Source organism: Myotis yumanensis, unplaced genomic scaffold, assembly GCF_028538775.1.
Source record: "Myotis yumanensis isolate MYYU_CA2020_CCGP unplaced genomic scaffold, mMyoYum1.0.hap1 SCAF_11, whole genome shotgun sequence".
Taxonomy (NCBI): domain Eukaryota; kingdom Metazoa; phylum Chordata; class Mammalia; order Chiroptera; family Vespertilionidae; genus Myotis; species Myotis yumanensis.
In genome coordinates, this window is record NW_027223762.1 from 17,575,733 (window position 1) to 17,601,921 (window position 26,189).

The 26,189-nt window shown below is 43.3% G+C and overlaps 1 protein-coding gene and 1 pseudogene across 2 annotated transcripts in view; one reads left to right on the forward strand and one right to left on the reverse strand.

Annotated features, from left to right (window-relative positions):
- FEZ2 (fasciculation and elongation protein zeta 2) overlaps nucleotides 1–11,243 on the reverse strand; it is a 37,533-nt gene extending 26,290 nt beyond the window's left edge. For both annotated transcript variants that reach the window (XM_070429008.1, XM_070429007.1), the window contains exons 1-3: nucleotides 10,990–11,243; nucleotides 6,697–6,805; nucleotides 64–180 (exon numbers count right to left, since the gene is read on the reverse strand). In XM_070429008.1, the coding sequence (XP_070285109.1) occupies nucleotides 64–180; nucleotides 6,697–6,805; nucleotides 10,990–11,243 (480 nt within the window). The remainder of the gene's footprint in view (nucleotides 1–63; nucleotides 181–6,696; nucleotides 6,806–10,989) is intronic.
- Nucleotides 11,244–12,185: 942 nt separating this feature from the next.
- LOC139019619 (GTPase NRas pseudogene) lies at nucleotides 12,186–21,426 on the forward strand (annotated as a pseudogene).
- The last annotated feature ends 4,763 nt before the right edge of the window (nucleotides 21,427–26,189 follow it).

The following is a 26,189-nucleotide window of genomic DNA, read 5'->3' on the forward strand; positions in this document are numbered from 1 at the left end:
TAGTAGCAAATCGTGTTTCAGCTCAAGGTTCCCTTTCCCTTTGCGTGAATCTCTCCTCTGTACCTGATCCGCAGTGAAGAGGGGCTCGTCGTTAACACAGGAGACGATGATCGAGTGCATATCCAGCTGTTCTCTCAACTCCTCCTCGTCTGATGTGTCGAAGAGCAAGCTGTCACTTACCTAAAAGCAAAAGAACCCACGATCAAAGGCCGGACCTTTGGATCACAACAAAGTCAAAGGGTCTGGATAAAGACGATGGCAGAGGAAGCATCAGCTGAGAACGTCCCCTCCAAAGGGAGAAATTATCACAGTTGCCCTGGGCCAGGCAGTGAGTGGAGTGCTTTACATATTCCCCTCCCACGCAAATGAGAGCAATACAGAATAAGTAACTATGAAAGTGCTAAGGGCTGCAAGCATCCCACTGTGCCCAACACAGAGACACACTTAGCTGTTTCTCCCATGGGAGAGGGAGCTATCAAAGCTGACTGATGAGTACAAAAAGAGAGGGGTAGGGCATTAGTTAGAAGCTGTAGGGAATGACAGCAAATACGGGTAGACAGCAAATGTTGTTTAGTTAACAACCTGACAGTAAGATTGGTATACATTAACATTCCACAGAAAACATAGTTATTTGCAAACTAACTTCTAGCATTCAGAGTAAAGCCTAAGTGATCAACCCCTTGGCAGACAGGAACTGTCCATGAGGGTCGCACTTAGCCCTTTCAGCTGAACATCTCTTCTTCCAAATATGAAAGAGGATCTCTGGGTTCCAGAACATGTTTAAACCTAACTGTGTTGGAGACTGTCCCACCTCCATTTTCCACACTGCTCTGTGCCCCAGGAGGCCGACCTTTATGGACTACATCAGAGGATGCCCGTGACCTCAGGCGTCCAGGGGGCTAAAGACCACTGGTCAACACTAGCAGGAGACTGAGGTGGGAAGATGAGGGCTAGGCATTTATACTGCCGTCCCCCTTGCTGCCAGACCAACGGCCACAGCTCCTGTCAAGCAGCTACTCTCTCCAGCGTCTGGTAACTCCTTCCCCTCTTGAATCTTCATGCCAAATGGTGCCGGTCTGCTTGCTATTGGCAGCCTGGGGCATCACACCATGCCTAGTTGGTGTCCCTTAACCCTGTCCATACCAATGGAAACAGCCCCTTCTCTAATGACTTGAGTAGTGGTAGTCACTGTAAAGACCTTGCCTGGAAAACTCAGCAGATTAAAATGCACACGTGACCATCTATCTGTCACCTAGGTAACATGACATGACTATTCAGATGAGGAAAGAACCAACATTAGAACTCCATTCTTCAAGGAGCAGCACACACTGAGTTCCCAGAGAATAAATGGGCAGCAATGAACCATGTAAGAAGCAACCATGTGTTTCTATCAGCTGGCACATAATATTAAAAACAGCATTTTACCTGGGAAACTTATTTTATTTACTAGTGCAGAGAATACACATAACATTGAGGATACAATTGAATATTGTAGCTCCCTACTTCCTCATACAGGATCTTGAGAAGTTTAATGGTGAACAAAGCCCACAAAGTAAGAAACCTGCAAGTGAGGCGCGCAAAGGAACACAGGTGTGCTGCCTTTCAGAACTTGAGGCTGGGAGAGCAGCCGTGTCAGCACTCCAGGCTCTATCTAGTCCCACAGACTGCAGCTCCATGCTGTACCACAGGGATGACACACCTGCTCATTCTGTTTCTCAATGCACCGTCAGCCTAGGAGGCCTGGCCATGGCCTTCTGCATGTCATTGTGAAGTTTTAGAACACTGTGTGAGAAAAAGAACCTGAAAGCTCCTAGGGGGAAAAAACCATCACATTAAAAGGACCAGGTATCAAATGTCACTTCAATTCTCAACAGCAACAACAGAAGCTAGAAAACAATGAATATAATTTCTGCATTTCAATTAATCCCACTCTAGAATCCCAGCTAAACAACTAGGTGAGGATTCAGAATAAGGAAATTTCCAGACATTCAAGTTCTCAAAAAATTGACTTCTCATGTACCCTTTCTCAGAAAGCTACTGCAGAATACGCTCCATTAAAACCAGGAGGAAAACCAGAAAGGAAGAAGACATGGAATCTAATACATGAAAGAGGTGAAGGGAATTCTTGTAATGATAGTGAAGATCCCAGAATGATGGCTGTGAAGCTAAACTAGAGTAACTAGTTCAGATTAGAATTGTTAACTGCTGAGGGCATCAAGAAAGGCATTAGGAAAAAGAGAGAGGAAAGAGAGACTGACAGATTGTCTAGTGCAGTGGTCGACAAACTCATTAGTCAACAGAGCCAAATATCAACAGTACAACGATTAAAATTTCTTTTGAGAGCTAAATTTTTTAAACTTAAACTACATAGGTAGGTATATTGTTATTAACTTAATTAGGGTACTCCTCAGGCTTAGGAAGAGCCACACTCAAAGGGCCAAAGAGCCGCATGTGGCTCGCGAGCTGCAGTTTGCTGACCACAGGTCTAGTGTATTTCAATTACTAAAATTAGTTTTATGGCTTTGTTGAGGCTGAATTAGTGAGCTAATGATAACCTAAATAAATCACGAAAAAGGCAATTAAAATTACCCTAAGTGCCAGAACCGGTTTGGCTCAGTGGATAGAGCGTCGGCCTGCGGACTCAAGGGTCCCAGGTTCGATTCTGGTCAAGGGCATGTACCTTAGTTGTGGGCACATCCCCAGTGGGGGGCGTGCAAGAGGCGGCTGATCGGTGTTTCTCTCTCATCGATGTTTCTAACTCTCTATCCCTCTCCCTTCCTCTCTGTAGAAAATCAATAAAACATATTAAAAAAACAAATAAATAAAATTACCCTAAGAAAAAAATTACAAGTGAAAATTTAATCATAATGTAGAGTAAAATGGGTCACCTGTGAATATTTAAATAATCAATATAAATGGCGATTAATTTAACCCAATATTTTGATATAAAAATATTGGGAAGATAGGGGAAAGGTAAATTTTTATGAGGGCTATGGTGTTGGGGTTAGAGGGAGGACTATGAGAGAGCTAAACCCTCATCCTCTGGAAATTGAAAAATCAAATAAAATGATATGAGTATGTTATCTGTTGGAAGAAATAGGTGAAGTAGCTGAAAGTAGTTGCCTCTGGTAAGTGGGAACCAAAGATGGGTAAGTAGGGCAGAGGGTGCTTTTCCATGTTAAGTCCTATAGTTCTAATTTACTTTTTAAACTATAATAGTTATCCTTTTAAATAAGGTCAAGAGCAAGCATGTCAAACTCGCAGCCCACGGGCTGCATGCCTCGTTTATTTGGCCCATGTTAGCCTTTGAGCTTGACATACTTGGTCAAGAGATTAGGCTCTTGATGAGAGAGGATGTTTGATTTCAAAACTGGAGACACAGAGATGAAAAATTCCACAGTGTGATCACAATGACGTATGGGTGATATGGAGTAGACATAACAATTACCTTCACTGATCTTTAAATTGTAACAGCCGCTTCCCCCACCCCCATCACTCTTCTATGTTGTAACCTGAAGACGATAGTTTTGTTTTATTTTTCCCCTTATAGATAAGTTGCCCCTTATAGACAAATTAAAGTTTTAATTTGAAAATCACTCCTAAGGAAAGCGTTATTATCTTACTGCTTCTACTCTTAAAGATAGAAAGGTGCGTAAACAAAGCTGAAGTCCTTGAAAAAATGTTCATGGTGGGGGAAGGATGGCACAGGAGATGTTCCTAAGGCAAACGACTCAGAAGCACTCTATGTATAAGCATGATCAGGAAGGCACTGTATTTATAATAGGCTTACAGCTATTGCCAAAACATGTGAGTGATACCAGTAAACCACAGAACAAATTTCCATGACAACAAAAATAATGATCCCAGATCATCATTCCAGAAAGGGAGCCAAGTCCACTCCACACAGAGATGACATATGTTAAGGGCTGGAATCCCTTTCGGACTATGAGAGCTAACCTTGGCTGTCACGGGTATCATTATTCACTCTCCCGTTCGGCATCAACGTGCCTTCTCTTTGCCAAGCATTCCAAACTTCACTCCTTCAGTGCCAGGGTTAGAGCTGGTGGTACTGTTTCCCTCCATGAAAAGGAAGCTGTCTCAAATGGGAAATAATGTGCCCACAGAAGAATCTGGACTGTACTAGATGCCTAAAGATCCAGCAAATTTCTTCTCCCTTTGTCAAAATAACTTCCTATGGACCTTCATTTACAATTGGAATAATCCAAAGAATGCTTCCAGGAGGTAAACAAACACTTGTCTTAGTGCTGACAACATGCCAGGCACAGTGGTAGTTACTAAAGAGACAAATACAAAGACACCACGAGGAGGTCACAATCTAATGACAGCCCAGAGACATCTATATATATAAAAGCCTAAGCGACCGGCTGACTGGCCGGTAGCTATGATACGCACTGACCACCAGGGGGCAGACACTCAACACAGGAGCAGAAACCACAGGCATGGAAACATGGAACAGACTGATGAATCTCAGAGAGAAGGGAGAAAGAGGGAGGGCTGGAAGAGATTAACCGAAGATCTTATATGCATACTAGAGGCCCAGTGCACAGACTTGTGCACTGGTGGGGTCCCTCAGCCTGGCTTGCAGGGATCAGGCCAAAACCAGCTCTCTATGACCCCACCCCCACCCCGAGGGGTCCCAGATTGCAAGAGGCTTCAGGTCAGGCCGAGGGACCCCACTGGTGCACAAATCTGTGCACCAGGCCTCTAGTATGAGTAATAAGGGAACACAATAGTGATTTGAGACATGAGCAGAGCACTGTGGGGACTAGCACCTAGGAGACAATGGGGCTAAACTTCTATGGGAACAATAAGTTCTGTAGGGTTTTCACACCCCACCTGTGTAACGGATTCCCACAGAGAAGTGCATTTTCCTTCTGTACAAGGATTCAGGCCATGGCTAACTGACCATCTGTCAGACATGCTGTAGATGGGGATTCCCCCCAAGTGAGAGGTTGGATTAAGTGTTCTTTCAAGTCCCTTTCGATTCTAAAATCATAATTCCATGAGATCAGCAAAGGCTACATCAGTAATAGGAAGCTTCGGAGAGGAAGGGAAACTTGGAACTAAGTCCAAAATGACAGCTCGGCTCTAAATAAACAGAAGACAGAGCATAAGATATCTGGTTGCATTCCTTTTCATTACTCGTATGTCAGGTCAGTCTGCAAAACAGCTTACTGGGATCAATAATTATCACAAACAGTAAGAATTCTACATCTACTTGAAAACTGGGAAGTATTTTACTAGAAAATACTGGACAGCAAGCTTTTCGGAATCACATGTTTAAGAAAACCATTTTCACAAAACCTTAACAATACTATTTAACATACTGACAAGCTTACTGCATTAAGCTCCCAATAACTGCACAAATACACTAATGAAACAAGAGCATGCCAAAATATCTGGCATGGGTTTGGCTGCTCTTTGATGAGGAACTTAAACAGCCAGACCTGAAACTGACATAATTTAGCGACGTTTCTCCTCAGCTTAAACAACACTGTGATTTTCCACTTAAAGCAATTACGTATCTTCCCTCTTCTGTCCCCCTTGCTGCCTTATCACCTGTGCTCATTTTTCTCCCTCAGGCATCTTCACTTTATAACACCAAGCAAACACAGCAACCTCAGACAGTTAGCCAAGAACACATTTAAAAGCCCAGAACTGAAATGTCTTTCAAAGGTTCCCCAATAATCCCAATACATAGCCTTTGGGCAACAAGAAAGTCATTAAATTCATCAAAAAGTTGACTCTGTTGATATTCCAGTACCTCAATACAGTCATGTGCCACCTAACAATGTTTGGGTCAACAACTGACCGCATAGACCAGAGTGGTCCCCTAAGATTATAATACAACTGAAAAATCCCTGTTGCCTAGTGAAGCATCACTCAGGTGTTTGTGGAGATGCTGGTGTAAAGAAACCTACTGTGCTGCCAGCTGTATAAAAATATAGCACATATAATTATGATCTGTTCTATTACCTGATTATGATAATACACAACTACAATACTGGTTTATGTATTTACTGCAGTATATTTTTTATCATTACTTTAGAGTATATTCTAATTATAAAAAAATGTTTGCTGTAAATCATGTGCCATGTTATACCTCATACATCTCATGTTTCTGGTGTCTCTTAATTACATCACTTTCTCTTGTGCTGGATTTAATCCTGTGTTGTTTCATAAAGTAGCATACTGCACAGGCTAGCAGCCTAGGAGCAACAGGCCGTACCTTAGAGCCCAGGTGTGCAGGAGGCTATACCATACAGGGCTGTGTAAGGGCATTCTATGACGTTCACACAACAAGGAAATCTAACCACACATGTCTCAGAATGCATCCCCATCACTAAGTAGCACATGATTTTGTATTAAACCAAAGGCTAGGATTCTCACTGAGTGTCCTCAGCAAATCATGTTATTTAAGGTGGGGGAAAAAAACAGGCTGGTTATTGATGTTCATACACAGGTGATGAAAATTTAGCTAAACATAAAAAAGGGAGTGTGTGCTGGGGAAGCACTGGAGGGAAGTGCTAATAGGTGGTTTATGGCAACAGAGGGCCAGTCCAATTGCTTGGAAATAAGAGGCCACTCATGAATGTTGGTTAATAGAAATGCTCCTTGTTAGTTCCATTATCAGACTCAGTTATTAAGAAACTACTGGTTCAATCCCCAACTTACCTCTTTTTCTGAGAGGTTCAGAGTGAGCAAGTGCAAGGTCCTGGTATGGGATGACTTCCAGTCCACAGGCATTACGTTTCCGTAATTATCTGTCAGGGCGTTCCAAATCCTTAAAAAGAAGAAAACTGCCGTCAATGAAAGTTAGCGTTCTATATGTCTTTTATTAAATAAATATCCAGTTCCACCGTGAAAGAAAAACAAAAAATATCAAAGGAAAAAAAAATAAAGGCCCACTGTTTCTCAGAAAACATCAACAACGTAGAGTGTCCTAAATAAGACTAAATGAAAATCGTGTAATTGGCTGACAAGAAGTCCTGAGGGAAGGTGGAGTGAAATGGAAAACTCTCCCAGGTTGATAACTGACACTTTCCATGGTAACATGTGCCAGGCACTATTCTAAACAACTTACATACTAATTCACTTACTTCTCCAAAGCAATAGTGCCCTGGCCTGTGTGTCGTAGTTGGTTGGAGCATCGTCCCTTGCACCAGAAGGTTGTGAGTTCCATCCCCAGGCAGGGCACATGCAGAAGGCAACCAATCGATGTTTTTCTCTCTTTCTCTCTCTGTCAAATCAATATTTTAAAAAGCCAGTATTAAGAAGAACCATCATTATCCCCCCATTTTACAGAGAAGGAAACTAAAGCACCGGGAAGTTGAGTCATTACAACCTGGTAGTCAGCACACTGTGCTTTAATTTCCTACAAGCTGCAAACAATATAGACCATTCCATGGAGTAAATAATCTCTCTAGCAGACCTGTTATCCCTTCTAGGAAAAAGGATTCGGTTGTAATGTTAGATCAGGGTTGAATATCTAACTTGTAATATAATAGACTAAGGACTAAAACTGATCAAATGAAAGGGGAAAGAAAGGGAGTTCAAATATAATCCACACGGGCGATATGCAGTGCAGCTACCCCACCTAAAGCAGCACTTGTGCGAGGCAACAGAGCACTTGACGAAAATGCAGGAAAACATAGACTCGTCTCCATCTTCCTCAAACAATGAGTCTTGGGCCATGTCCTTTAACCTCTCTACATTAGCCTCCCTTCTACAAAATGAGAGGCTTGAACAAGAAACACAGACATCCCTTCAGCTCAATGACTCTAAACATTAATTTAAATGAGTTGTATTGAGTCCCAAAGCACACTAGATAAGGACAGCGAACTCCAATTTCACGACCAAAATGCAGGTTTCGGTACCAAGGTAATAACCAGCATAATAAAACATGACCTTCTATGAAAAACATTGACTTGGGAGATATAAATGACAGGAAATTTAATTGAAGTAAAGTTAAACATTACAGCTATAAGCTACTTGCCAGCTAGAGGTACACACATACATGTCTTAAAGAAAAAACACCCTAAGATTTATAACGGGTATCTAACTGTGAATAAGCCATGACATAATTAGGTGGGGGTTATTTACAAGTGTGTGAGCCATTAGGATACAAAAGCAAGACCACTAGGGGCCTAGAAATAAGAACACAAGCTTCAAAATAAAGAAGCAACATGCTTGATTTAATGCATTGGGATTTGGTGCTAAAGAGATGAAGCAATAGGACCACAACTGCCAAAACCATAAAATCCCAACATGATGTTTTTGGCTTTGGAACTCACATTAGCCTCATTGAAAATGTAAACCCAAAGGCTCTGGAAAACTGGCCTGTTTACCCAGCAAATCTCCCATATGCTTGGTTCATTCCTGTCCCCCTCTCTGTTGGAATCATAATCTCCTCTCCTGCCAACATGCTCACGCTGGAAGCAACCCTTCTGGACAGTGAAATGTGCCGGGTTTGAGGCCCACACCTTCCTGGGTGCGAGATTTTCAAATACTGAATCACTGACTATACCCCTAAGCCTGGCCAGAAACCCCAGCAGGATCTAGAAGGTGAAGAAAGTCCAGAGTTTTGGGGGATGGCTTGTCTGCCCCTTCATACATGAGGCTGTGATAAAAGGACAAGTGGACTGCAATGCTCACCTAGCAAAAGTGACTGTGACTGAATTTGATCTGTCCAGAAGGGGCAGGACAATCAATAGTCCGGTATCTCCACCAAGGTCAGGACAATTGAAGTTGGAAGGAAGTAGGGCCCACTGAAGTGAAAGATTTCTAGAATTCTCCAGTTAAGACAGGACTTGCCTTCATCCTTATCGCCAAGTATTACGAGCAGTCATAAACAACTGGCGAAACAGCTCTTTCCAAGGTCAAAGTCCCATCAACATTGAATCCTACAGGAGACCCTTCTAGCGTAAAGCCTTAGCAGATAAGTACAATCCCTGTATTTAACCAAAACTAAAACTGGGACTCAGAAAAGTTCAATAAAATGCCCGAAGATATTCAAGGCAATATCTGAGGGCAAGAATTCTCACCTCTCCTGGTGAAAGGAGCATGAAACGGACTCTAACAAGCAATGCGAAGCAGATTTATGCAATAGAAAGGGGATAATGAGAGTAACCAGCCCAGGCCCTGGGAAAGAGAGATTTCTCATGCTTTCCTAAGTCAAGCCACACACATTACCAACATATCATCTACTAAAAACCATTTTCAAGAGTAACAAAAATTGTTTTTAAGTTTTTCATCATCCTAAGATTTAAGCAAAGGCTAAAACACACTACTTTCCAGACAGTACAGGTGAAACAAAAAGTAAGGAACTTTATCTGTGTACGAACCGCTAATCTGTTTTGAGAAGTTACTCTTGATAAACCCAAACTCGTAATAAGTATAATTTTAAAATCCAGAATATGTCCTGAGTCTGGTGATTCAGAGAATATAATTATAAATATATAGATAGATAGATAGATAGATAGATAGATACACACTTAATACTGTCTTTTAGGGAATAGAATTTTTAAAATGTCACATATTGCCACTGAGTGCATATCTTTGTGTACAACATCCAATCATAAATTCCTCCCTCTACACCTTAACACTGTACAAAGGTAAAATTAAAAGATATAGTCTCCAAACATAGCTGGGCCCAAACCACTGCTAAGTCATGCTTACAGGCACCCATTCCCAACCCTCCCCCCCGCCCCCCTTCTCAAGCTTCCTACCTTATTCCTGATAATCTGCCTCAGAGGAAAGGAAACCATCAAGCTGAAGCTCCTTTCTAAGCCCATGGAGCTTTATCTCATGAGAATTCTTCCCTAAACTCCATTCTCTCCATCCCACCAATGTTCTGAAAACCCATCCACACCCACGTCCTCAGTTATTTACTCCAGTAATTTCAGGGGTGCCTCTCCCTGACATTACATTTGCTGAAGTTTTTTTACTCTCACCATTTTAACCCCCTTTTGGTCCTGTGGTACATAATCACAATCCTTACTTAACCAAATTATAATTGGGATTCAAAGTGGTTAAAAAAAGAAGTGCCCCCAGGAACTCTCTCTCTTCCTTCTCCCAGCTCTCATAAAACCCTGTGAATTCCCCATTGTTACACTTAGATAATTCGGTAATAATTACCAATTTGTGCATTGGTCTTCCCCACCAGAATAGAAGATCCCAGCTATTCATAACCACAGCTCTTCCTTTTTGCTTCTGTGGCAGCCTGCACCATACCTGGGCTCTCAGGTGGGCCCAATAAACTGCTGTGGCTTAAATGCTGCTTCAACACTGGTACCTTTGCACGTGCTGCATCCTCGAGCTAGAATGCTAGGCCTTTCTTCACCTGCCAAGCAAACTCCCACTCCCACCAGGATCCAATTTTCCCATTTCTTTCTCTATCAAGTCTTTCCTGGCTCCCCACCACACGCACACGCACACGCACACTTTTAAATCTCCTAAATTTTGCACATCTATCCACTACTAGAGCATTTGTCACACCCGGACAAATGTGTGTTTACAAATCTAGCTCCCAGCCTAGGTTGTGCCCTACGTATGCCCAGCGCGAAGCAGCCTCAGGCACTTAACGGACTGGGCAGCTGCTGGTTGAATGAATGAACCGCTACACCTGTGCCTAGGTCCTGCCTCTACGACGGGCTCTACAAGGAGACTCCCGCTCCCCCAAACCAGGGTCGGTCTCACGGCGGGAGGCGGCGGCGGACAGTGGCCGCCGGGGGTTTAAGGTGGGGCACGAGGCAGCAGGGGATTTAAATCGCCGACACCCAGAGGCCCAGGGCCCCGGGGAGGGAGCTGGGCGACAGGGAGGGGCGGGGACTCGCGGCCCAGGAGACGGAAGGAGGGCGCGGGGCGGAGCCTGCCGCCGGGGTCCCGCCGGGCAGCGGACCCCGGGCCGGCGGACGGGGCGAGGCGCAGGGGAGGCTCCCGCCCGCTCCCGGCCGGGCCCGCACTCACTCGTCCCCCTGCAGGAGGCTGCACTCGGTGATGGGCCGCACGGCCGCCCTCGGGGGCTCGGCGCCCGGACCCGAGGGGCGGAAACACAGGCTCAGCTTCTCCTCCAGGCTGCGGGCCAGCGCCGGAAAGCCGCCGCCTGCCCCGCCCGGCCCGGGCGCGGCCTCGGGGCCCGCGCTGTGGTTTTCCCGGTCCTGGGGGCTGCGGGCCGGGTCCTGGAACTCATAGAAATCCTGCCAGTCGCCGTCCGCCGCCATCGCCGCCGGTGCGGACGCGCCCGCCCCGCCCCGCCCCGTCCCCGGGCCCCGCCCTCGGAACCCGCCCCGCCCGCTGGCCCCGCCCCACCCAGGGGCCGAGGCTGGGGTCTGTCCTGGGCCGCCCAGCCTGGGGGCTTCCCTCGGCAGAATCTTCGCGGGATCGACGTGGGTCCCCACAGAAGGGATAACCTGAACTGCATTAGGTCCCTTCGTGTGCTCTCTGTGACTCAGAAACAGCCTCCCTCTTGGCTTCTCTAGTGGGTACCGGGCCTAAATGAGGCCAAAGTAAAGAGCTTCTTTAAACTTGCGACCTAGCATCAGATTGTGCACAAGTCACTTCCCCAGGGTAGCCTGCTCCTTTTGTATCTTTCCAACCAGAACAACAGGCCCAGTCAGTTGGAAATGCTTAAGTGATACCGAAATGCATTCCACAAATACCTAAGGTCTCCCACGTGCGAAGCTCGTGCTAGACCCTCCGGAACATGCAAAACTGAATAGCTATGTAAGTTAATATTTGCAAAGCACTTAGAACAGTGCCTGAGAGTAAGTACCATATCTGTATGTTACATAAGTAATACACAGCTGCTCCTCACAAGAGATTTACAATGCAGTTGTAGTGATAAGACCAAAGGAAACCATTTATACGAAATAAAAGGTATGAATGGGAGTAGAGAGTTACTAAGGGGCATATAGTTTCAGTTTTGCAAGATGGAAAGAATTCTGGCGATGGATGGTTGCACAAAAATATGAATGTACTTAATACCCTGAGTTGTATACTTGAAATGGTTGCGATGGTAATTTTATATGTGTATATTGCCATAATAAAAGAAAATGGGGAGAAAAATAAGTGTGATTATGAGTGTGTGAGTATGTAGAGGCAATATATACCTAGGACAGTTACCAGACAGGGTCTGCTGCCTGGAGCACATGGTAGCAAACACTATGGCACTAGAGAAAAGAATGAAGATTAATCTGTCAGTTGATTATAAGAAGACCGGAGGTAAGGCTCAAATCTGTCTGTCTGATCCAAGATTTGGCGTGGGGTTTTAACAGGTAGCACTTGAAGGGTTCACAAGAGTTTGTGTCCAAGGTTTAAACTTTGGTTCTGGGTCTTGTTAGAATGGTTTGAGCTGGTCTACAGCTAAAGAGGTTGATTGGGGTTGATCTTTGGCCTGTAGTAATCACATACTTCATTTAGGAAGTGGGCCGTAGTTGGATCATGAAAGATGAATTTATACTTTGAAAAATAAATCTGAAGTTAATAATAGAAAAATAAGATTTTCTCAGTATGCTTTGTCCATGTCTTGGAAACCTAGCCTCAAGAATACATGTTAATACCAAAATTTCCTATTTACTATGCCAAAGAATGTTGTCTCTTATTTCAATGATTTGTTCCATATTAACCAAAATACATCTATCACTGCGCCTAAGAAACTGTTGATAATTATTTAAAGGCAATATTGTTCCCTCTCTATTTTCATGAGCAGATGTTGTGCTCTACTTGGCCAACAGCTAGAACTAATTACCCCATGGTTAATAGCTTTGGGGTTGATGAGAAAATAGTCTAGCTTAGCTAATATTCACCTATCTGAACATTACTCAAAAGTGATGCCCTAAAACAGCGGTCGCCAACCGGTGGTCTGCGAACCACTGGTGGTCCATGAGGTCCAAAAGGTTGGTGACCACTGCTCTAAAAGTATCAAAGATCTATTTTTCTCTATGTATTTACACACACAAAGTTAGGAAACACTATCAAAGTGACTCGGACTCTCCTGATTATGTACACAGCTAAAGCAAAATTGTGGGTTTTTTCCTTACTGGTATCTCCATTTGTCTCTGCGGTATGTGTTAGTGGAAATGAAAATTACTTACTCTTAGGACTCACATGTAACACTGTCAAATTTTTCATCTGCTTACACATAAATTGCTACTGGTTTAGCTTTAGTGGTCTCAGGATTTTATTTTAGTGAAAATTTCCACATAGAATGCTTTTTACTTTTAATTAAATTCAAATTACCTGATATCACCCCCGACACTTTGAATACTCCATTGCAGCCCTGCGCAGGTGGCTCAGTTGGTTGGAGCATTGTTCAGCATCCCAAAAGGCTTCAGGTTCAATTCCCTGTCAGGGCACATACCTGAGTTGCAGGTTCAATCCCTGGTGGGGGCATGTATGGGAGGCAACCGATTGATGTTTCTCTCTCTCTTTGTCTCAGGTCAATACAAACATATCCTTGGGTGAGGATTTTTTTTTAAATTATGAATACTCCTGAATACTCCATTGCAAAACACAAGATTTAAATCATTTTCTAAGTCAATTTATTTTTGCACACCTATAATAACCTTGGCATTCAACACAATCTATAAAAGGCCTCCAAAGGAAGATGCCAATGAGAAAACTGATTATACTACTTTGTGGGGATAGTGATGAGATTAGCAAGAAACTATGGTGTGAAACAAATTGTTAGTTGGTGCTTTTGTAGATTTTTAAATAATTACTGTAAACATGAAAGAGTAACAGGAGAAAACAGTTTAAATTGTAGGATGCTTGTCACCAGGTAAATTATAACGGAGCAACATTTCCCTTCAATGCCGTCCACACACCTCTCCTCCCACGTGGTACCTGGAAACTGCAAGTTGCTCCACGGCTTCCAGGACAACCATCGGTCGACCATGTCCCACCCAGACTGTGGCTCCATTTCCGTATGCGTACCCTTTCCTTTCGCTCCTGGTACTTGAGTCGGACTGCTTTTTCAAGAGATCCAGCTCCCACTTACTATTCCCTAAACCCCTTCACTTAGTATTTCCTGTCAGCAACCTTAGCCGACTTTCCAGCTATCTCCTTCCCATGAGCCAAAGTCTAGCTTCCTAACATCGCCACCGATCTGGCGAAGCCACAGGCTTCCTGCCACTCTGGCCTCACCTGCTTGGCTCAGTCCATCAACACGCACTTCAGTATACGGCACATAGCCGGATTCTACTAATTTGTCCTCCCAAATCTATTTATTTCAGACCTTTACTTCCCACCAACTCCTGGAGAAGAGATGAAAGAAGGTGTAAGCATGTTTGCTCACTCATATATTTAGAAAAGTTAACCTATAGAATTAATTTTCAACACTTGGTTCAAAATTAGAAAAAGAATATAAGTTACTTTTAAAGAGTGCTTCCTAGCCCTTGAGCCTATGTTCATATTAATCATTTAGATGGGAAAAGTTCTCTTGTTTAACAATGTATGTAAATTTTCCACATATATAGTATATCACAGTGACAGTTAAGTAACCAAAAATGGAAAAGTACATTATTCAGCATATAGACCACCTAAGGGTATAATTAATCAGAAAATATTAAAATTGCAAAAAAATAAACTACTGAATACAGGACCAGAAAAATATCTGACTGTCAAAGTACCACATAATAGTGAATGTGGCAAGAGTTATAAAGCAATAGTAAGACAATGAGAAGGCACACAAGTGAAAATTTCTTGAGAAAAGCTAAGCTAATAACTAATTTTATTCAATAATTAGGGCTATAAAAAGAGTTAATGAAACAAAAACAAAAAGAATCTAGAAATGCATATGGTGAGTCAAGAATTTAAGGAACGGTGGCTTGCTTGCCAAAAAAGAAAAGGGCACTCTCTTTCCATTTTAACTCATTTCAAAAAAAAAAGAATCAAGAAACTAGCATAGTCAAAGATCAAAACTTAGCTTTTATTTGTAAAGAATCGTTAATCCTATTATGCAAGTGTGATGGGGATGGATCTTCATTTTAATGATCAGATCAGGGTCATGATTAGGTGAAACCATCCTGAGCAGAAGCGGTGCCAGGCCACCCAGGGGTGTAGCCAGGTGACCGACTGGCCATGGCCTCACGCTTCCAAAGTATCAGAACAGCTGGGAGGGGAAGACACTGCCAAACATGGGCCTGGCTGTGTTCTAGGTGTCAAATGCTGGTCTCGGAAAAATGAACGGAAACAACTTTCAGCAGGAGTCACTTACCTAACGTTATGATAGTTCTAACAATGGAACCTGCAAGGATCCTGTCATGGAAAGCAGCAAAGAACACTCTGAACAGCCTGAATTTCCTGCTTTGGCATATTCTTAATTTTCTCATCTGAAATTTAGAGTATGCAGAATTGAATACACCAAATTTGATCTATCATTTTCTTTTTGTGGACTTTCAGCGTTCTATGTGCCAAGGCATCTTGGGATGGTGAAAACTTCTATGTTCTCTTTTTTTCTATGATTGTCAGCTCTGCGTGTCCTTACTATTCATATTACGATGGAACAAAGAACAAATGTGGCCGAAGCCGGTTTGGCTCAGTGGATGGAGCATCGGCCTGCGGACTGAAGGGTCCCAGGTTCGATTCCGGTCAAGGGCATGTACCTGGGTTGCGGGCACATCCCCAGTTGGAGATGTGCGGGAGGCGGCTGATCGATGTTTCTCTCTCATCGATGTTTCTGACTCGCTCTCTCTTCCTTCCTCTCTGTAAAGAATCAATAAAATATATTAAAAAAAAAAAAAAAGAACAAATGTGGAAAGTTTTTTCAACAAACAAGTGGAAGAGGCTGCTCTGAGTCTGAAAAAACTGTAGAATAATTTTCTTGCTTCCTTTAGGACTATAAGTAGATATTTTATGTACCCTTCATTCTGAATTCTTTGTCTCATTACTGACCTAGGGCCTTCAGATCTAATAAGGCCTGAAAACTAATCTATAGTTTACAGAAAGCAGATCGGTGGCACCCATGTGAAGGTTTGGGGTAGGAGAGTTAACTGCAGAAGGAGACGAGGGAAACTTCTGGAGGCCTGTAATGGAAATACTCGATGACTTGATTATGACAGTGACTATGTAGGTGTATACATTTATCAAATGATAAGCTTTTAAAAAGTACATTTTATTGCATGTAAATTATAACTCAATAAAATTGTTTTTTTAAAAGTGTGGCTTTATAACCAAAATATGGAAACAACCCATATGTCCATCAACAGGAACAGATAAGCAAAATGTGCCATATGCATACAATGGAATATTATTCAACCTTAAAAAGGAGTGAAATTCTGACAGATGCCACAATATAGATGAATCTTGAAGACATTCTGCTAAGTGAAACCAGACACAAAATGACAAGTACTGTATAATTCCAGTTATTTGAGGTACCTAGAGTAGTCAAAATCGTGGAGATGGAAAGTAGAATGGTGGTTGCCAAGGGCTGGGGGGAAGGACCTGGGGAGTGTTTCAGGGGTACTGAGTTTCTGATTGGAAGATGGGTGCTGATTGCACATAATGTGAATGTATTTAATGCCACAGTACACTTGAAAATTGTTAAAATAGTAATTTTCAAGTGATGTATATTTAGCCACAATTCTTCCAAACAGGTGTGACTTTAATGAATCACTCATTAGAATTGACCTATACCAGTGGTTGGCAAACTCATTAGTCAACAGAGCCAAATATCAACGGTACAATGATTGAAATTTCTTTTGAGAGCCAAATTTTTTAAACTTAAACTATACAGGTAGGTACATTGTTATTAACTTAATTAGGGTACTCCTAAGCTGGCCTTTGTTAAAAATGTCCTAAATCTGATTGAGGTACGTTCGCTGAGGTCAACAACCCCTTCCAACTCTCCCATCCACACTCGTCTTGTATACTTGTTTCAGATAGACAAGTGTGGATGGGAGTTGGAAGGGGTCGACCTCAGCGAACGTACCTCAAAACAATGTACCTCCCCCGCGCTGCGTATCCCCCGGGCCGCCTGTGCCGAGTCTCCCGTCACCCGACGGACCAACACCCCCCACTTCTTCTAATGCCACTTCTTCAAAATAGATTCGCCCAGGCCAAAAACCGACTTCTGCGCTTGGGCCACAAAGTTTCAATTGCACTGTATGTGCGCACCCACACGTGGCATTTTGTGGAAGAGCCACACTCAAGGGGCCAAAGAGCCGCATGTGACTCGCGAGCCACGGTTTGCCGACCACTGACCTATACAGATGTGCCCTGCTTATTTAACACTAGAGGCCCATTGCACAAAAATTTGTGCACTCGGGGGGGTCCCTCAGCCCAGCCTGTGCCTTCTCGCAGTCTGGGACCCCTCGGGGGATGTCCACCTGCTGGCTTAGGCCCACTCCCCGGGGGGGATCGGGCCTAAGCTGGCAGTCAGACATCCCTCTGGCAGACCAGGAGCCCTCGGGGGGATGTCCACTTGCCAGCGGGGAGCAGACCTAAGCTGCAGTCAGACATCCTTAGCACTGCTGAGGAGGCAGGAGAGGCTCCTGCCACTACTGCTGTGCTGGCAGCTGGCAGCCTGGCTTGTGGCTGAGCAGAGCTTTCCATGTCGGAGCACACTGACCACCAGGTGGCAGCTCCTGCATTGAGCGTCTGCCCCCTGGTGGTCAGTGTGTGTCATAGTGACCATTCCCAGTTGTTCTGCTATTAGGGTTAATTTGCATATTACCCTTTTATTATATAGGATAGAGGCCTGGTGCACGGTTGGGGGCTGGCTGGTTTGCCCTGAAGGGTGTCCCGAAATAGGGTGGGGGTCCCGCTGGGGTGCCTGAACAGCCTGGGTGAGGGACTGAGGGCTGTTTTCAGGCTGGCCACACCCCCTTCAGGGTAGAGGTCCTCACTGGGGTGCCTGGCCAGCCTGGGTGAGGGACTGATGGCTGTTTGAAGGCTGGTCAAACCCCCCAGTGGGGACCCTCACCCCTGGGTGTGTGGCCAGCCTGGGTGAGGGGCTGAGGGCTGTTTTCAGGCTGGCCACACCCCCTTCAGGGTGGGGGTCCCTACTGGGGTGCCTGGCCAGCCTGGGTGGGGCCTGAGGGCCGTTTTCAGGCTGGCCATGCCCCCCGGTGACCCAAGATCCTAGCCTCTCCTTTTTATTTTTTCTTTTTTCTGGGATTTATTTATCTTCTATAATTGAGACTTTATAGCCTAAGTGGAGCTGAGGGCTGGCCAGGGCAGGTGGTAAGCTTGGCTTCCTCCATCGCCAGGGGCAACCCAAGCCTCCTGCTTGCTCCAGCTCAGTGGCCGCCACCATCTTAGTTGGGTTAATTTGCATACTTGCTCCTAATTGGCTGGTGAGCATGGCTGGTGGGCATGGCTTGAGCATAGCAGAGGGGCAGTTAATTTGCATGTTTCTCTTTTATTATATAGGATTTGATCTCCTTTAAAGTGGATTCAACTCAGACATTTAAAATTAGTTCATGTGCTGTGTGTAGTAATTGTTGATGAATTATTAACTTGTTAATTATCTCTCCTATTTTACTGTATCTTATACTGCAATTATACAAATTAACTTCACTAGAGAGTAATAAAAGATTTAATATAATAGACTGTTACCATTTGAAGACTTGAGTTTGAAGGTCTAATTCTGAGGAGAAGAAATTCAGTGGAGATGGGAAATCTCTGGCCCACACAGGGGCAAAAAATGAAGAAAAGAAATAAAGGAAAACAGTAAGACCTCTTCCTGTTGAATTGGGGGAGGAATGCCTGAAAAAATAAGAAAGCTCTACTGAGCACAAGGACAAGTTGTCAGAAGGTGACACGATGGGAGATTGAAAGGGCGCATTCAGAAGACGAGGTGGCATAAATAGAGGCTCCGCAAGGTTCACAGAAAGAAAGAGATGCAGACAATTCAGAGGAGTTTGTAACTGAACAGAAGCCAGGAGTCTTGAATCACATTTGGATGAGATAAATGGACTCTGTAAATGATCGTACTTTTTGTCTGATCCAGGTTGCAGTTAATATTAGTCATATGCATTGAGTTCTATTTCCTGATATGCCTATTGATATAAAGTTCTCATAAGGGTATTTGTCCCCAATTTTCTATAGTCTCAGGAGTATTAGGACAAGAGAACCACACCATCCAGCAATATTCCATAAATCAGCCAGACTTCCCCAAATCTGCAGTGATGAGAGATGTTACAGGAATGAATGTTAAAACTGAAGTGTCCCACTCCTTGGAACTTTATTTTTTCAGGTCTTTGTTTTCTCCCTCCAGAGATGGGACATTAGAGAAGGAACATTTCATTGTGAATGGGGTTAAGATGGGGCAAGACTTAGGAATGGGGACGTCTATTCTACCCATAATGTTTTAAAACTGTAAGTTTAACAGGGTTTTTCCTTTTTTTTTTGTTTAATGTCTTGACATTAGAAGAGCTGCACCAATATTGCCACATCAAAATGTTGTGGACTTAAATAAATAAACCACAAGTCAGATTCGGGTTGGATCTACAAAAGCAAAACAATGTGGTCTATTAAGATAATTGTCTACATAATTTAAGCAAACACACATAATTGCTCAATTTCCTGATTGATTTAACCAGGGTAAACCCAAAAGTAAGTTAATTGTTTTTAATCTGATGTTAGAGGGTTAAACTGTGTGCCTTGGGAATTGCTTGTTGTTGGGTTTTTTGTTTTGTTTTGTTTTGTTTTGTTTAAGAAATGTTATTTTTATTCCAGGTTGTAGAGAGAAAGTCACCTTGTAACTCTGAAGGACTGATATGCCCTTTGAAAGACTGGATTGGCGTGTACCCTGAGTGTCCCCCAAAAATGTTAGCAGGGTCGATCTCAACCTAGGAGGAGGAAAGGATGCAGAGCAAGAGGGAATGTGATGGAGGCAAGAACAAGCCAACCCTCCCCCACCTGGTTCCCAGGTCAGCCCTGGGCAGGGGAGGGGAGACGTTCTGACATGACTATATGATGAAAGTTGTTACTCACATTGAGTCAGACTTCTTTATACCTCAAAATGAGACTTTTCTGATTTCTGAAAGTGAGTGAAAAGCCAGCCAGAGTGGTGAGGAGAAACTGGGCAGAGCGTGTTTAAAGGCTGAGATGGGAGCGGAAAGGGAGCCTTTTCCTCATTGTGCTCAACCAAGTTCAACCCATTCAATAGTTCAGTGCCATGATCCTCGACAACTTTAGCTCTAACCACCCAGGAAAGCCATGCCAGCCTCTATTCCCATCTCTCCTAGCTGGTTCCCACTCCCTGCCACCCTCACACAAAGCCCTCCCATTTCCTTTCAACAACAATGAATACGTCCCAATAAATGTCAAGTCATGCAAATGTTAATGCTATTCCAATACAATCAAACTCAACAGATATCATCTGGCAACCCTATGATAGTAATTAATCTACATCTAAACCACCAAATAAAGACAATACCAAGTAGAAATAGGTACTAAAGGGTGGAAGTACCGATGAGGACCATCTAAATCAGTGGTTCTCAATGTTGGCTGCACATTAGAATCACCTGGGAATCTTTGTAAAATCCTGATTTCTGGGCCTCATCCTCTGGAAATTCTGTTTCTTTGTTACTAATGTTGTGGCCCCACCCCATAACAAAGAAACAGAATTTCCGGAGGATAAGGCCCAGAAGTCAGGATTTTAAAAAGATTCCCAGGTGATTCTAATGTGCAGCCAAGGTTGAGAACCACTGATCTAAATGAAAAGCTCTCCCAAAGCTGCAGTCAGGAGGCAATGCAGTTGCTTCAGTGGGTCACAGATCAAGGGGAAACCCACCAAATCTTGGTTCATGGCGGCTCCAGGGTCTTCAACATTTCCCCCAGTGGTGGTTCTAAATCCTTGCACAGTGAGGCACCGGAACTTGAGGTTCTTGCTTGTGTGGAATGGCTGAGTGCAAACTGGTGTCTTTGGGGGAGGTGGTGTTGGGAAAAGAGTGCTGACAATCCCGCTAATCCAGAACCACTTTGTAGATGAATATGATCCCACCATAGAGGATTCTTGCCAAAAACAGGGGGTTATAGATGGTGAAACCTGTCTGTGGACATAGCTGGACAAGAGGAGTACAGTGTCATGAGAGACCAGGACATGAGAACAGGTGAAGCCTTCCTCTGTGTATTTTCCATCAATAATAGCAAGTCATCTGCAGATAGTGACCTCCGCAGGGAACAGAGTAAGCAAGCAAAGGATGCAGGTGACGCACCTATGGTGCTAGCAGGAAACAAGTATGATTTGCCAACAAGGACAGTGGACACAAAACAAGCCCATGTGCTGCCCAAGAGTGCTGGGATTCCATTCATTGGAACCTCAGCCAGGACCAGGCACGGTGCTGAAGATGCCTTTTAGACCCTGGGAAGAGAGATATGTCAGTGCCGAATGAAAAAACTCCATGGCAGTGATGATGGGTGCGAGGTTGCATGGTGTTGCCTTGTGTGGTGATGTAATAAAATGCTTTTTAAGTTCTGGCATCAGGGAAGAGTCCTGGTCAAGCTGCACTGACACCTGGTCCTGAGGTCCCTGGAGAAGTGTCTCTGTGTCACCTTCAAACCACAAAGCAGCTCCTGCTGCTTCCCCAGCTCTCGGAGCATCAGGACCACGTTTTCTGTGTGAGACGTTCTCAGAATCACTGCCTCCTCACTTGGGTGTCTGACTAGAGAAACGAACCTCTTGTAACTCCCCAGTATTCTTCCACCATGGGTTCTCCCCCAACAACCCCAACACTCCCCCTCCACCACATGTTTTTTTTTTGTCTGAAACCCAATTCGTGCTCTGAAACAGAGAACCAAACGGTAGACATGAAATCCTCTAGGAAACAATGTCTTGAGCTCTAACGTAGCAACTGCTGCTGATTTCTTTTTCCTTTTTACTGTTGAACTTGGAACTGTGATGGTTTTTGGACAAATGTCATAAATTACTGTTTTGCTGAGACTTAAACACACCACCACCAAATCGCTGGTCCCATCATAAAAGAATGATAGATGGAGGATACCAACTACTGGAAGTCACAGGAGACTGAAGACACCGGTTCTGCGGGTTAAAGGGAGTTTGAGAGAAAGTGCAGTTCAGGTGACGGTGACAGTCACCTTTTGCTGTGAGGTGCTGGGATCTGGGTCACCACGTGCATCCAGCATTCCTACCTCAAAGTTTAGGGGTTTGGTATTTGACAATTAAGGACCATTTCTCCTTTGCTGAATACTTAATTTGATGCTGATATATCATCATTTTTATTTGTCAAAACATTTTTAATTATTCACTTCTCCTTTGTCATTCAAGTTTGCTTTGTCACAGCCTGTGAACACATTGATGGAAAATGTTGACAGAAAGGGGGAAAAAATAGGTCAAAGATTCTAGAGCAGCGGTCCTCAACCTGTAGGTCGCGACCCCTCTGGGGGTCGAACGACCCTTTCACAGGGGTCGCCTAAGACCATCAGAAAACACATATATAATTACATATTGTTTTTGTGATTCATCACTATGCTTTAATTATGTTCAATTTGTAACAATGAAATTGGGGGTCACCACAACATGAGGAACTGTATTAAAGGGTCGCGGCATTAGGAAGGTTGAGAACCACTGCACTAGAGCCTCTCATCCTGATGAGATTTCACCCCTTCGTCCAATGATACCTTTCACTAATGGGATAAAAACAGCCAACACTTAAGAAGCAGCAGGGTCCACTTCCCCTGTCATTAGCAGCTGAGAAATGTTTTAGGTTACAGAGAACTGAAAATCTCTCTCCAGTTCTCCCAGTAAAATGCACAGAGAAACAACAGCCCCTCAAAAGGCTGTTGTATCCAAACAAAGGTGCAACTATGATAAGCCTCTATCATTATGGGCAGTGTCCTACCTGTGAGTGATTTATAAAGGAGAACACGTTTCTATGAATTGTTTCCAAGATCGATTTGTTTCTAAGTTTGTTCTACATCTAAAAGTGATATTAAAATAGTCTCTTACAAGCGAAGGTTGACATAAGCTAAAGACTTTGTTTTTAATACTCCCTGAAGCAGCATTGATTTTATATGTGTTTAATAATAAATGGTAAGTGACCCTGGAAGCAAAGACTCATTTCCAGTGACTAAATAAAATGAACAATATTTAGTTCTTTGAAATTCTTTATCGAAGATGTGCCATAGGAAATATGGCATGTACATCTTCCAAATATGTCAGAAGAGCAAAGAAGGATTATCTAATTATTAACTTCTTCGACATATTTATTTTATTTGCAAATAATAATAGTTGTAATGCACCAAGTTATTTTTGAAAAATAGTTTTTTTAAACTTACTTGTAAAATAATAATATTTTCATTTATAGCCTTGGGATTTTTAATTAGGTTTTGAAGTCCTTTGAATCACAGAAAGTTCTCTCATGGTTGGTAATTGTATTATCATATTGCTTGTTTTGACAATTTGTAAATAACTGGTTTTAAAATAAATGATGTGTATGATTTAAATTCATGCATTCACTCATTCAGCTCAACCACAGCCTTCAAATATTATTCCTTATCCAAACTCCCTACATACATATCTTCTTTTATCCCCTTTCCTTCAAATTTTTCTATTCTATTTGTATCCTTCCTTATCTACATACTAGAGGCCCGGTGCACAAAAATCGTGCACTTGGGGGGTCCCACAGCCCGGCCTGCACCCTCTTGCAGTCCAGAAACCCTTGGGGGCTGTCTGACTGACGGCTTATGCCCGGGGGAAGCAGGCCTAAGCCACCAGTCGGACATCCTTAGCACTGCTGCTAACCCAAGCCTGACCCGCAAGGTTAAGTAAATCACCTGTGACTCCCCGACTTTGTCTTACTGTCATTTCCAATGATCAGGCTGCACAAGGCCTCGCCAACCAAGTCTAGCAGGACGGGCACATGGAGAGTGCAGGGCCTTCATCTGACCTGCCACTGGAATTAGGTCAGCCTGAGGGGTTGGGGGTAGGGTAGATGTTTAGGCTGCATCCAAGGTGTCAGCAGAACAAAGTATTCACAGAACAGTAACGGACTCTATAGCAACCTATATCAGGTTAACAGGGCTCTCTGTCTGCACAGTTGAGCAAAGTATGGTGACCAGGATCAGGGAATATCTAGAGACTCAGTCAGGCACAAAAAGGGAAAAGCGTAGCGTAGTCTTCTGGCAAATAGTGAGCCTCGCTAGGTCATGACTGGTCTTAGAAAATGAACCAAGGTTGAGGCTGTCTGTAGGATCTGGTGCAGAGGTGGAATAACCAAGAAGCTAAACAAGTGCTAAGCAAGGTACTCTCACTTGCCCCAGGCACTCACGAGACTCTGGGAGAGGTCCTAGCAAAGCAGAGTGGGGTCAGTTCATGGAAAGTTAAACAATAGTCACTGCACAAAACACCTGCATTGCTACGAAATCTTAGAGCTCATGTGAGACACTTGAGAAGTTTTTTTCCCCAAATTTGCCAATAATCTAACACATTTACTTGGCAGTATTACTTAGTCATAAACCTGAAATTTTCCTAAACTATCAAAAGAAAGAAAAATACTTTGACAAACTATGTTAGAGGAAAGATTAAATTCTATTGTCTATGGAAAATGATTCTACAAAATTGCAGATTAACAGCCAAAATGTAAGGGGAAAGTATTTTAGAGAAATGTCAGAAAGTTAATTACTTTAAAATATTATGTTGTTTTTCTGAATTTTATAATGTCTTTGATATTTACCACATTTTGGAAAATATAATATTAGTTACAATTTTTTTCTCATTCTAAATAAATATTTACTTTGATAACTAATTTTGTACTCTTTTTTCTTTTTTTAACAGATCCCACCAAATTTTACAAGCTTCAGAATCCACAAAGTCTGGATCTGCCCCCTAGGCAGGTGGCCTCTGCTAAGGAGATAGTAGAGTCAGACAGGTATGGTTTGACACCATTATTTACAGTAGATAAATATTCACGAATATACAATTTTTAAGGCTTTTGTTAAAATTAAAATAGACTAAACTATCCTTCAGTATATACAATAAGTGTCAGAGGGGAGATTTTTATTAGAGCCAAACAGGGAGGGATCTGTGGTAGACATTGCCAGTCTATAACCACCCTAATCCTCAAGCTTCCTGGGCACACATATGGACTACATTTCCCAGCCCCTTGCTTGGTGTGGTCATGTGAATGAGTTCTAGCCAATGGAACGTGGACCAAAAAAAAGATGTACACCCTTGCCAGGCTTAGCCCATGGAAACTTCCCATGCATGCATTTCCATATCTTTCCCTTCCATTGGCTGAATGAAGACAAGCAAATTGATCTTGCAAACCACTGTCGGAGATGACAGAGCCACGAAATGGAAGGAAGCCGGGTCTCTGATTCACTGAGTAGAAAGAAACAAAATTTGAATAACCAGTTTGATCTTTAAGAGAGCGACAAATAGTCACTGGTACTTTCTAGTGCTTTGGGACTAAGTATAAATTGGCACAAACTTTCTAGGGGGCAATCCAGCAATATATACTGTATCAGTAAATGTACAGTTACACATTTTAGACAGGGGAAATTTAATACAAGGATTGATTTTAAAAATTGTTAGGAGGAATTGAGGTACCAAAGGGGAAGATGGTGCTACCTAGAGGTCATTAATCACAGGGAACTAACTCTACCCTTTGGGCTGGAGAAGCAAAAGTCAGAAGGTGGTGTTACCCGAGTCTATAAGCACCACCACAGACTCTAAGCAGAGAGCTAGGAGCCCACAATCCTGTTCATGTTTCTGGGCTGGCTGCTGCTGCTTGCCCCTGTAATCACCTACAGTTGGCTCCCCCTGGGTGGTGGTGCGGGGGTGGGGGTTGGGGGGCGCGGCGGGGAAGGGGAGGGGAAGAAGAGAAGTCTTCTACCCAGTGGGTAAAGGAGTCTGGGAAATGTAGTTTATAGGCTCCTAGTTCCCAGAGGAGAGTATAAAAGGGCAAGTATGGGTCTCAGAGCCAAAATATAAAAGCCCAGCACATGCATCAATAACATACAAATATTTGTACTGTCTACTTCAACAATTTTCCTATAAAAGTTTAATGACATAAGCAGCAAAACACAAAAAAGATTTATGTACAAGGACATTTGTAATGGTGTCATGTTCAGTAATGTTTGCCAAGCCTGGTTCTTTTTCCCCTCCTGGCCTCTTTGTGGTTGGGTGAGACCTTGCAACTAGATTTGACCGATGAGGTCAGAAGTGGCCATGTGTCACTTCCAGGATGCATTTAATTACC